This window comes from Haemorhous mexicanus, chromosome 6, assembly GCF_027477595.1.
Source record: "Haemorhous mexicanus isolate bHaeMex1 chromosome 6, bHaeMex1.pri, whole genome shotgun sequence".
NCBI classification, from domain to species: Eukaryota; Metazoa; Chordata; class Aves; order Passeriformes; family Fringillidae; genus Haemorhous; species Haemorhous mexicanus.
The window spans coordinates 24,378,438-24,391,861 of record NC_082346.1 but is presented as its reverse complement, the minus strand read 5'-3'; the positions used below and the strand labels follow the sequence as shown (position 1 = coordinate 24,391,861).

At 39.6% G+C, this 13,424-nt stretch overlaps 1 protein-coding gene across 1 annotated transcript in view; it reads right to left on the bottom strand.

Moving 5' to 3' along the window:
• The window catches only part of HSD17B12 (hydroxysteroid 17-beta dehydrogenase 12), an 81,405-nt gene that overhangs the window by 39,980 nt on the left and 28,001 nt on the right, over positions 1-13,424 (bottom strand). The window contains 2 exon segments of the mRNA XM_059849271.1: positions 5,268-5,343; positions 9,838-9,884. Of these exon segments, the coding sequence (XP_059705254.1) occupies positions 5,268-5,343; positions 9,838-9,884 (123 nt within the window).

The window sequence follows — 13,424 nt, the reverse complement described above, 5'->3', positions numbered from 1 at the left end:
AACCACAGAAGCAGCATTCTTCTTAAAGAAGAAAAAAATTCAAAATTAAAAATAAACTCCCTTTCCTACTTCTCTATCTTTTACATCAGGGTCATCTATTTAATTTATTAACAAATTAATAAAAGTTAATTCTGTTTGAATCCTCTGTCCACTCCCTACAGTGGCCGCCCACTGCTCCTTTAGTAAGTGGCTCACACAAGGCAAAACCAAGAGAACTTCCTTCACTTCATCCAAGGGAAACTTTCTTCAGAAATGAAATCCAAGAGCTCATTTGGAATCAAGATCCTCGCACTACAACTTTATGTGAAAGGTGACTTCAGTGCATGAAAACAAGTCTAAAATATTTGAAGCCATTTTGTCAAGTTCAAGAAATATATGGGGATTTCAAGTATGTCAACCTGAACCTGGCTCAGGTGATAGAAGGCTGCAAACACATTCATTTACCTTAAAATAGATCACAAAAGGTCAGAATAACTGCCAGATTCACTTAGTCTTCAAGTTAAGCTCAGGCAAGTGAAACTTGTAATTTTTGTGCAAAGAATGTCATTTCTGTGCAAAAGATGTCCCCTTCCTCTCGGAACTTGTCTGCATTTCAACCCCCTCTATTAAACACAAATAATCTTACTTGCCAACTCCAAAATGTGAGCAGGATTTCTGGGGTGCAGCAGAGAGGAAATCTGAGTGACAGGGCAGAGATGAAGGAGCCAAGTGCTCCAAGAGAGGTGCAGGTGAGCATCTGCAGGGGTCAGGTTTGTCATGGGGGCATGGCCCATTTGCTGCAGTGGGTCATGGTGAGGGATGGGGCACAAGCACAGGGGTCAGCATCACGTCTGCTTCAGAATGCTGCCCACAATCTGATTACCAAGAAAGCAGAAGAAAACTGCAAAACCAACCCACCCAATCGGGAAGAAACATTTCTGGGTTTGGCACCACATCCCATTTTTGTACTTAAAAATCATGCCAGAGTAGTAAGAACACAACAGATCCTGAGCATGACAGTTATCAGTTTATGATACCCAAAATCTTAGGGTTAGAGAGTAGTTCAAGATGAAGCTACCATGACCAAGCAACTTAGATACACTACACACTGGGCTGAGGAAATGTATTGGAATGAAATAGCTACATAGATTTTTGCAAAATTGCAAAAAAATCTTTATTTCCTTATAGAAGAAACTTGTATTTTCTTATAGACATCTTAGCAGAATCAGGTTTTGGACTTTAGTTCCCAATGCATGGAAGGCTGTATGTATGGAGTTCCCAAGTACGAAAGGCTTATAGTGTATTCCAATTAAATGTTAATTTTTGAGAATACACTGGAAAAACAATTGATTTCTCTCAATTCAAACAATTTAATTGGAGCCAATTTTATCATCTGGGTGTATGTAACACTAAACCACCAACTTTAAAGCAGTAAACAGGAATTTCCTTTCATTCTGTAATAACTGATGACAAAATCTACCATGATGCTTTTATATGCACTCACCTAGAAGTAAGTAGCTACTCAGACTTGTAAGTAGAAACACCAGCAAGCAGTAGCAGTTTTTTCCTGGCTCTTGCAGCTCATGCTCAACTCCATTAAGTGTCCTGTGAAGGTACCAGCTAACAATGGATACCAATACCAAATTCTTTTGACAATTTCCCTATAGACAAACTGAAGTTTTTCCTTGCTTATCTAGTCTGCACTACATTCTTCATATCGCAGCCCCTAGGTAATGAGTTTTTACAGCAAAGTAGTTGTCAATTCCCTCAGGACAAATGTATCCAGTGCAGTAACTGAAGCTTTTCTGTCTGCAAATCCATGGTTCAAGAACCAACTGCTAGCACAGAGCACCTGAGATGTCCTGGGCCGTGCTCGTTATTAAATACAGCAAATCAGGGAATAGACTCATTGTGTGGCACTCAAACAATTGTCTCCATTCACAGAGAAATTTTCTTTCTGATCTTCCCTGAACATTTAGAAGTGTTTAACAATGCAATGCAACAGACACTTCAGAAAAATGGTGGAACAGTGAAGCAGCATGAACTAAACTAGACAAGCCTTTTTTACAGTGACCTTAATAATCTGTGCTTGAGCATGACAACTTGATTAAAAGATCCAATATATTTCCATAAAACTTATATAATTCCTCATAAAGGTTGTCCATGACAACTGAAGAGGAAATTCTTAATTTTTTTTTTTTTAGCCAGTGGCTGATACTCTCTTTCTTAATAGAGTATTCCTATTATCCTATATTCTTCCTATTCTAGCCTATATTATCCCTATATCCCTATTTCTTTTATGGCAAATCCCACAACACCTAAGTACTGTGCAAAAAAAAAAAAAAAAAAAAGCTTTAAAACATGCTTGAACACATACTGAAAAATCTTATAAAGTCTTCAAAAACTTGAAATTGACCCACTAATTTTTGTGGCTCAAACTGAGCTGTACATTCAGAACATCTGGTATTCCTGTAACATCAGTTCAGCCACTTTAATGTGCATATGCACATTAAAAAAAAAAAATCAGCTCCAGGTCAGCTGGCATTTAACATGCAGAAAGACACATGAGTATCTCCCTTATGATGCTGGTTATACAACTTGTATTTTGTAAATAGATGTCACTCCTAGTAGAAGTCTACCCTATGAGCAGATGAGTCTTCTGAAATAGAATGAACACGGCTGAGTCTCAAAACCCCTGTCATTATCTATGGCAGAGTGTATCTATCCATTCAATAGGATAAACATAAGACTGATTAATGAAAAGGAGGAGGAAACTGAAAGCATGCACAGAATCACACAACTCAAAGAACTGGAATTAGTTAAACAGCCATTCTTCCTTAAAGTGATTGAGAGTCATTACTCAAGAGGAGCAAGCTCTGTGCCAATTTGAAGAACAATGGACCACCATCAAGAAGTTTAAAGTTACCTCAGAAGTCTGCAAGGAAACCATTTAAGTAGACTTAGCATTAAAATTACAGACTTAGCAGTAAAAAAGTCACTCACTTTACATGTGACAACATCTGAGCAGACTTCAGAGACCACATGGGATCTGTCCAGCTAAAATCTAGCAGGATCTGAAAGTGCAACCCAGGCTTGCTTGTTCACGTAGTCTATCCTAATCCTTCAGTATATGTCACGATGAACAAGGTATACTTTTCAGTAGCTCAGTGTTGTCAAAAGAAGTGTTCTGAAAACCCAGCATGAGTCATCTCATTTCAGAATGGTTTAGGAAAGGAAGCAGAAAAATGTTTGGGTGAGGCCTAACAGTAATTATGTATTACAGGCTGCTTCACATAGGGAAATGTACCTATGTTTTGAATCTGAGAACCTCCCCCAGCAGCTACCATGTAAGTGCTGAAACTCAAAGCAGTAGATTTATCTATCTTGTCAGCATCGTGCTTAATTCCCAGGGAGAAAGAGATCCCCAAACTGTTACTGAAAGGGTTATGACCACTTTCAAGAAGCTTGTCACTTCATGCATAGGTGTTTGATTCCAGAACAAGATTATTTGTAAAAACTTCTTTCAGTTATAGTTTGACTTAGCAAAACAGCTTTATGTAACGTTGCTAGAAACGTGACTGCACATGCCCACACAAATGCAGCAAACTATCATCCAGCTACTGCAGTGAACCACCAAAAAACACCACCTTGTTGTAGCTTCTTTACATGTGGGCAGCAAGCATCAGCAGTTAGACACAGTAACACCTATTCTGCTGCATTTACACTGTCACTGGATTGATCAGAGCGTCACAGGTAGGTCCAGACACTGCAGTGACAGCCTTAAATGAAGGCTACTAATGAACAATGCCAATTACTTCCAAATCAGTGGAAGATAGAACTTGATGACAACTTTGCTCTAAGAAGGAATGCTCTCTACAACTTCAACGTACACATAAGAAAGAATAACTTTTTTGTCTAGAAAACAGTTTGATATGCCATCTTACACTGGACACTAAAAAGCAGAAAGAGTGACATTTATATCAACAGAACTGTATGCCCTGACTTTTACACATCTAGTACAATAGCAACTGTTTAGCAAGTTGAAGTCCCTGAGTTTCTCAGTCATTCTTCCTTTCACTCAGCAATCCTTTACAACTTCGTACAGGACAGTGTGTTGACTCTTGACTTAAGGGATTATGCTTTATAGTAAAACAGGGCCACTAACAAATTCACAGAATTTTTTAGTAAATTTAAGCCAAAATTATACATTCATGACCTTGGAAAGAGAGCAGCTCTTACCACTACGTGCATTAGGTACACAAACCATTTTAGAAAGCCTAAGAAAGACAAGGGAGGGTAGCACAGAAGCATCATCTTAAAGGTTTCTTTGTCATTATGCTGAGAAACCTTCTTTAGAGTACACAACTTCTGCTTATCAAAACCTTTTCAAATGGTTACATTTCTCACTTTATCTTGACATACACTGCAGAAACTAATATGCATGAAATATGCCTTAATAAAAGAGATATCGATTAGAAGAGGAATTCTTGTGGGTTAGATTATACTTTGCTCTGATTGGAGAATCATTTGTCAGCATGAGACTTAAGGAAGCTTTTTACTAACTGATCCTGTAGAAATACCCATTTCTGATTGAAACACTGAAGTTGCTCCCTTATTTTTCCATTACAGCCATTTACTACACAGTTTCTGAAGAAACAATCCATAATACAGTTTCTTAAACACATTAACTCATTCCATATATTCTTATAACTATGAACACTCATCACCCCAAAAGAGCTTACAGGTCTCTAATCTAATCTTTGAGTGGTTTATTCCAACAAAACAAAAAAGAGGGAGATGGGGCAAGCTACCCACAATAAATCTGTATACTTTATAAGACAACAAATAAAGAAAATGCTTTCAACAACTAGTTGCAAAGAAACCCCCCTTATGGCTGGAGTCATGAAATCAAACTTGCTTCAAACAGAGAGAATATTCAGATGGAGAAATGACTTCATGTTTCTTGCCTTTTTATGATTTTAGACAACTACTACTATGTGAATAGGTGGTATTTCAGTCTGGCCTGGTAAGCTATTCTTATGGAAGACTAACAGTTTTAGGAGTACTTATTCCAGAATTAAGCCCTATTGTTCTCAGAAGTTAAATATGAACAGCTGTAAAATTGAATTGCAAGGCCTTTACCACTTATATCTGTAACATTTGCACTGTGCACAAGAGCAAACTCTTTTCAAAATCAGAGCTGCATATATTAGCATGCATGAAATTCATGTGCAATTGCATTTATTTATAAGCATGCCAGTGAAGTTTAGGGAAAAAGTTTAACTCACTTATTTCAGTAGAAACCTGGTCCAGTTTTTCTTTTGACCTACTGATTAGAACCACCTTCATTCCACGTCTTGCCAACTGCAAGAAGACAAAACAGGAGACATTAGAATAGTCATAAATCACTTTCAAGTTAGTATCCTAATCAAATAAATTGCAAGATTCATCAAACATCTCAACAATATATGACCGGCAACTCTGAAAAAAAAATACAATTTTAAATAGAGATACAAAGGGGAAAACCAGGATAAATCCATGTTATTTCTTATTTAATTCCCTTCACACCATGCTATCTTCTCAGTCATCTAATACAGGTGGATAGGCACATTTATAAAATAGAAAGCAAACAGTGGATATTTTACAGAACTTCCACTACCTCTGCAAGTCAGAGCAAAGACATTATTACCCATAATGAAGTTTAACATGCCAAGTTAAGATATCCACAGTCACTTGAACACCTGTGTTGCAGCTCAATACTTCCTCCCTTTAGTAAGGCTCCATTCTTACGTTGTACTGCTCATAGGTATTAAGGTTAATTTACTTCTGAAACTCTTTAAGGGAAGCTACCTGAGGAAATTAGGATGGGGCCAGAGCATACCCTGGTCATTGAATCCAACCTACCACTGCAAGTTTAAAATGAGATCTAAAAACTCAATTGAAAAGTGTCTGCAGAAAGACAGTTACATATCTAATTACTCTAAAATGAAAATTATGTAGTATGTGACTACTATAAGTAGAAACAATATCTCTACCCACAGTTCAAAGTGGTTCTGCCTTTCAGACACTTAAGACCTACACATAAAAAACATGTATGTTGTTATTGCTCCAAAAAAGCTCCTTCACTGCCTTTGGAAGCTGATGAGAATGGGACTTCGATGGAATTTTAAAAAAACAACAACCAAAAAAAATCCCAACCAACAAACAAAACACACAAACCCAAAAGCCTCAAAACACTACAGCAACAATCTGAAGTGGTTTAAAGCCATGCACTTTTCTAGTAGGAGTATGCAAAGCAGTAGTGATTCTTTCAGACAGAGGTAGGGCAGAGTTCATCAGTGAATTCTCTACTTTCAGATGTGATCTCTAAGCAGTAGAAATCTCACACTAGATCTCATGAGCATGGAGTGAGGTGTGGTGACACCAAAGACATCATAGGAATCACTAGCAAACAGCTGCCAGGTTCAGGCTTACAGGCAACTTAAGCCTTCTGCTCGAGGAAATGATGTGGTGTTACAAGAATTACTGCCTAAGAGGGATGAACACATCCAGCCAACTGCAGATAAGCACCTGGCTCACTGGAACACACTTTACACGAAGCCCACAGTAGGCCTGGAAGACACCAGGAGGAAGGGAATAGCACTCTCATTCCACAGGATCAAGGCAGTGAAGGCCTTAATTGCCTAACCTGCTAGGACAATCTGAAATTAATCAACTCAGAATCCAATAACTGTTGTCCCATGAGGCAAAAATCCCCAGAGATCTTCCTCATGGATGCAAAGCTCCAGACTGCAGACAGAAGAAGAGTTTGCTCTCTTTCAGCAGTCATGACCTTGGGCTCTCAGACTGCTTCAGTAGGTACCTGGGCTTAATGGAAAAGTATTCATCTGTACCTGTATCAAAAGCCAAGGAAGTAAAGTGATGCCAATACATCCAGTCAATGGAACATCACCACATTGAGAGAATTTCCACCACAAGGGCAAGCTTGAGAGAAACCTCTGCTATGTTCACACTAAAGGGATGCACTCCGAGAAGTAGTTTCTAACCTGAAATTGGAAGCCTTTTTGCAAGTGGAGTTCTAAGTAGAAAGCACATAAGAGAGCCAACAGAAGACCCTGTAACTAGGAACAAATATCACTAAGAGGAGTAATCAAACTTGAAAAAGATACAGCACTTGAGAGCAAGTTCAATTAAGGTGCTTGATGAGCACTCTGCCTTCACTGGTATAGACCTAGCTGGTTGAAAGGAAACACGATCATCCAAAGAGAAATAATGATCCCCGAGATCCCAGTCACTAATTACATTTTTATATAGGAATCAAGGAAGACCCACTTGCTTTGTAGATAACCTGTTATTATACCTGTCCCTTGGGCCAATATCCTGAGGGTCCTGAAACGGCTGAATGACAAGACCTTGAAACTTCACATAAAATCTCACCCAGAGTAGCATATGTTGGGAAGCTACCCTTGTAGCCTAAGGATTGATGCCAGCAAGGGTCACCATTCTAATGGAGCTGATGAATGGAGGTGTTTGATTTCCTTAAATGCCACATTAGTGACTACCACATTTTCCACTTTGGTAGCAAAACACAGCTGCTCTATAAACCCTTGCTCTCCAGGATGGAAAACATTGACATCAACAGCCAACCAAAACAAGGTTAAAGCTCTTGTTAGAGCAGACATGGCAAGAGATTCTAAAAATGCTATACTAAACAGGTGTGCATAGTAGAGTACTGCAGAGTATGCAATGGGATCACAACCTCTAGTTTATCACCAGCACACAAATACGGCTCAGGTTGAATTTACACTAATGATTTTCAAAAACAAACAAAAGATAATGATAGAGGGGCAAGAAATACTGACTCCTGACCATATCCTCAAAATATGAAACCTTTCATGAACTTTTCATGAAGGGCTGATCTAGCAATGATAAGGATATCGGTGCTGGGCAAAGATTAAAGGTCTTAATACTGCAAGAGTGAAAATGTAAAAACAGTTCTTTGCTTGGAAAAGGAAAATAATCTACAGAGCAGAGTATAACCCAAGATTCCACACATTCATAAAGCTCTCCCATCACTTTCCAGTGAGACCACATCAAAGTTTCAAAGAGGCAATTCTCAACACACAGTTACAATTCTCACAAATTCCTCCAAGGAAAAGGAAGTTGTCTACATGACTATAATCACAGCCATCAAGGCCCAAGCAGCCATATGCCAGCAGAATTTATAGTAGCCAAAAGGGAATTTTTAGTAGAAAATCAAGCCTCTTCTGGCAGACTTCTGTAGATATCTATATAGTTAAAGACTGAGATGTCTCTTCAGGTATTCCACATTTCACTCACATCCACACTTGACTTTAACAAGTATTCTTCATCCATTTAAGCTGTCAAAGGATGGATGTGTGTTTTATTCTAAATAAATGCTTAAGTAACAATAATAAATACAACTCATGAGCAGTATGTTTTATTCTGTAGCCCAAGAATGAATACCTGTACCTTTTGGGGTGCTCTGTGCTTACAGCAACAACTGCAAGGCAGCTGTAATAGACATGGTTTTCCAACAGTACCTCATACTCATGATGGCTTTCCTAATGGGGGTTTGAGTGCAGGAGTCAGCCAGCAGCAGACATTCATGCTCAAAAGCAGCCTAGTTCTTAGAGACATTACAGAACAGAAAGCAAGCTCTCATTTTATTCACACGATATCCTGACATATAGATCCTGAAACTAATCTCCCATGATGTTCAGGGGGTGTCTCCCACACTAGAGGACTTCCTCCTGATAATGCTCTGCTGTGGGCACAGTGACCTCCTTCCACTTGCTCTAGACAGTTAATTTTAAGTGCTGCATCATTTGCTTTGGTGCCATGTAACTGGGGTACCTGGCAGGCATGAGCTGTGAGCAATATGCCAGGATCAGGTGCTGCTGGCACCAGGCTTAATTCCTTTTGCAGCCAACTCCCCTTTCTTGAACTAGGACTATGAAGTACTACTTCCTGCAAAGTAGAAATGAATCTGGGGGCTAGGGGTGCAGGCAGCAGGGCAAGGCACATCAGGACGACAGGAAATCCAAAGGACAAGGACAACCCTTTGAGAGGAAGAGGAATGCCATTTTCCCTGTGGGCTTTGCAAAATAAAACAACAACAAAACAAACAAACAAACACCAAAACAAAAAACAAACCAAAACAAAAAAAAAAAATCAAGGAAAAGGGAATCTCTCACAGCTGATCTCACACAAAATCATGCTGGTGTTCAGAGAACACAAAAATGAGCACAGACAAGCTCACTCTGATACTAATGCTGAGTTTAAAGTTATTTTTGCTATAAATTGTTGTAGTCAGCACTATTTGTCTCTGGGCTTATAGGCTAAATTACCCTATACTAACAGGCATTTTCTGTCTTAAGCAATACATTCCATATATGAAATATATTTGGAGCCCACATATCCATCAGGAGAGTAAAAGAGGTAAAGGTAAAACCCAGCTTCAGAGACTTCATGAACTAGAGGAAATAACTGGAACATACTGCTGGCAGCTGTAAATGCCATTTAGTCAGTGCCTCAAAGTACCAAAAGGAATTACCAAGGGCTGAGAAAGTTAAAATTCTTTTAAAAACTAAGAAAGTTAAAAATAAAAACTGAAGGACAAGGTAAGAGCTGAAATATAGTTCACAAATAGAAGAAACTAACAAAAAGAGATAACTTTTGGCTGGTTAGCAGAGGAAGGCAAGGTAGGAGACCTTCATAGGTATCTATGTTAAGATAAGGTGAGGAAATATCAATGCAGCTTGACAGAGTTGAGACAGCTTGACATATTGCCAAGAATCAAGACAGACTTCCAAGTAGTAAGAATTGTTTTCTTACCTCTTCTGCATAGGCTTTTCCAATCCCATCAGTAGCTCCTGTGACCACTGCAACAAAAAAAAAAAAAAAAAGAAAAAGAAAGACAAATCTGCATTAGTTGCTTCACAGAAGTAACTGCAATGGGTGTGTTCATTTGTAGGCTAATAAAGTACTCATTCCAGACAGAAACATATCAAAGTCTCTGGAACAGGTGTACAACTTCTATGAAATTACTTTAAAAACTCACACTAAAACCTTTCCATAGGTAAGAAAGGAGAAAGACACGGAATTAGGAGCCTAACGTGTTTCAAGAATCAGGTTCAGCACCCCTTCTAAAGCCAGGCCTCTGTCCTAATACTCTTCTTCAGAAACTTTGTGGACTAAGAGATTTCCAAGCCATTTAACTAAAAAATTAAAACCTGATTTATGACTATTAAACCAGCTGTCAACTTAGTTTTAAGGGTACAGTAAAATAAAAGGTATCTCTAATCCAGTAAGCATCCAAGAAAACAGATTTTAGGACACAGGCAACAGCTCTCTGTTAGTGTTCCTCCAGCAGATTTCAGATCCTTGTGGCCATTGTGCTCACCAGCAGCTAGTATGAGCAACTGATCCAGGCATCAGTTGCAAGCTGGGCTTCTACGACTTAAACTTTCTCACCTGTGGGTGACTGGATCTGTGTCAAGCTTCAAGTCTTTCTAGGATTCTTTTCCACAAGCTGAGAAGCTGTGAGTGACTCAACATGCCATTAGTTTGACAGATTATTCCAGGGCTCTCACCACACTACTAGCTGATCATCCCAGTAAATGGCAATTCCTCCATACAGAAACTGCTTTTCCAACCTCTTTTTGTGCAAGTAAATTCAGCATCACTTTTTTTTCTCTCTCAGCAAACCCAACGCCTACACATCAACATCCTTCCATTTTTAGCTCTCCTGTCCAGCCTCTCATTTACCTGTCCCTGCTCTCACTCTCCAAGTAGCCACAGAACATACTGGATTTTTTCGGTTTGTCCTTTTATCAGATCAGAAGAGCTTGGTTTGTGCTTCCACTGCTTATTGCTGAATGTAGCCACGGCCAAGTAACTGGACTTGTTTAATGTTTCAGAACAGTGAAGTGGGAGTGTTGGTTTAACTCTCAGGTCAACCTCTACCTGAATGAAAGTCACAGCAGACAGAGGTGCTGGCTGGCATTGGGATTCAGCAATAGCTTCCTTTCAGAGCACCGGAAGGAGATGTGTTTGCAGGTGATTTGATTAGTTACTGCTTGCAGATCCCCTCTAACAGAAAGGTTCTGGCTGCAGTTTGCATGTTTTCTGTTAGAGTAATAACAGCTAGGAAATGCTGTAACCCTTTCAGTTTCTGTGCCTGCTACCTATAAATAAGTGGCTATAATAACAAAAGTTTAAACTGCCACAAAGGTGCTATTTGAGTTTGAATGGTCCAGCAACAATTCAGTAACAGCCTGGAAAGAAAGATCTAGTCATATCCCTGCTTTAAGTGAAATTCACAGATGACCACAGGTGAAGGTACATGCATGTATGTTCATACCCTCCCTGGTTTCAGGGTTTATTTCCAAGATGATGTAACTCCAGCATGACAAGGATATGCATACTGCACACACGGGATGCTCCAGTTACTAAACGGAGCTCTGGCTGCTGCACTGTCAGTGCCAGGGAATTTTATTGAGAAAACCATGTGTCTGTGTCACACTGCTTTGCCACTTCCTATCCAGCCACCATTAAGGAAGTGTGAGTGACAGTTTTGGTACAGAAACAAAGCCATGTAAGGAAAAGTGAAGTAAGGGTCCAAATGACCAATACAAATCAGACTTTAGGGAAGAAATCAAGAATACTTTCCCAGGAGCCCATTTCCTGCAACCAAACTTGGACCAATATTGTTACCCATTCAGCCAGACACACCACAGTCCCGCAGGACACTGTTGCTTCAGCAAAACAATGAAGCAAACAGGAGTAGTACAGTGAAAACAGTACCTGGACCCCTCCCCGTAAGCATCACAACAGTAGCTGGACAAGTTCTAAGCTGACCCAATGTGAACATTCAACATCAGTGACTTGGTGAAAGGAGTTGCTTTTTTCACCATAGTAGGTGAGGCACCTAAAGAAGAGCCATTCCCTGTAACACTTAGATTGTTTCTTCTCCTTCCAACCAAGAATTTACAAACTTAATGGTTTTATTCCCAGATAACAAGCTCAGCCTTTCAAAATACTGTTTTCTGACACTGCAGGTTATTCCAATTCTAGCAGCTGCAGCCAAAAATGCATGCTCCATGAGGCAGGGACTCCAAAAAGCACCTGTAGCCCTTTAAAGGCTTAGTAAAGTAGAAGTAGTTTCAGTCAAGGATATTTACTCATTTATTGAATCCATTGCTTAGGTAAATGGTAATGGAATCAGCTGGAGCATGAGACATAAGCTGAAGATCAGGGATTTCTAGCTGAAGTGTGAGTAACAGGATGGGTTTTTTCCCTTTATAAGTCCTAGTTCAAATTAAAATAACCTGTAGTCCAGAGGTTAAAGTACCCTCCAGAACAGAATGTGAGAAATTTAACTAAATCTGATGTACATAAAAATTATAAAATCCCATCAGGAAAAAAGCAGTGCTTGAGCCATCACCAACAGAAACAGACTCCTAGTTAATACACATCCCTGTTTTGCTTCTGCTGCAGAAAAAGGCCTCATGATAAAGTATGCAGCTAGTTTTTCTTAGGAATAAGGGAACTCCTCACAAGATGACACCGAGACCATCATTTAATTTGTGGTTCTCTGTGGAGAAGGATAACTATCTTCTGTTCCATGCTCCCACACCATCCTGAAGAACAAACAGTACAAGGACCACTTTCCAACATCTAACCTAAAACCCCTTTTATTTTCAGGCCACGCGTCTCTTCCTAAAGGCCCTTTGAGAAAAGCCACCTGGCTCAGTTCCCTCCCTTTCAAAGCAAATGGATTTCCCATCTGCAGCTGCACGGGGAGAGGCCATGGAGGTCAGCACCCACAGACTGAGATGGGCAACGTGCACTAACACAGACCTGGCCTGCTGCTGATCAGTAGCACCCAGTTCAGCCAGCTCTGGTTACTGCTCATTTGCTGGATCCTAGTGAGCAGTTTGGAGGGTCAGAAAGGCTGCACTGATAGGAATCTGCCAGAGCAGAAAGCAAAACTTTACCTTACATTGTAAAAGCAGGGAAAAGAGGTGGGGTAAAGGCAACCGATAGGACCAACATCACAGAAGTCAATATTCAGCCACCTTATCTTCCTCCACATTTTAGATTACCTAAAGCTTGTACATTAGAAAGTCACTTAAAATTTTCATATTGATTACATTCATCTCAAGTTTCCATACTGGAGAAAAATGTTGCAGTTTCAACCACTCCGAAGCTGTGTCAGTTTAACTAAGTTTCTGCTATCAACTTGATGTGCCCAAGCTACTTTGACTGCAAGTGTGGATTACACTTTTGAATTCTGTTTCTTCTACAGACGGCCTTCCAACAAAAGTTAAAAACTGACTGCAGTTGGCAGAGCTTAAAGAAGGCAAAGTAAGTAGGATAGAAATAAGTTATTGTCTATATAAGAAAGCTGCACCAGCACT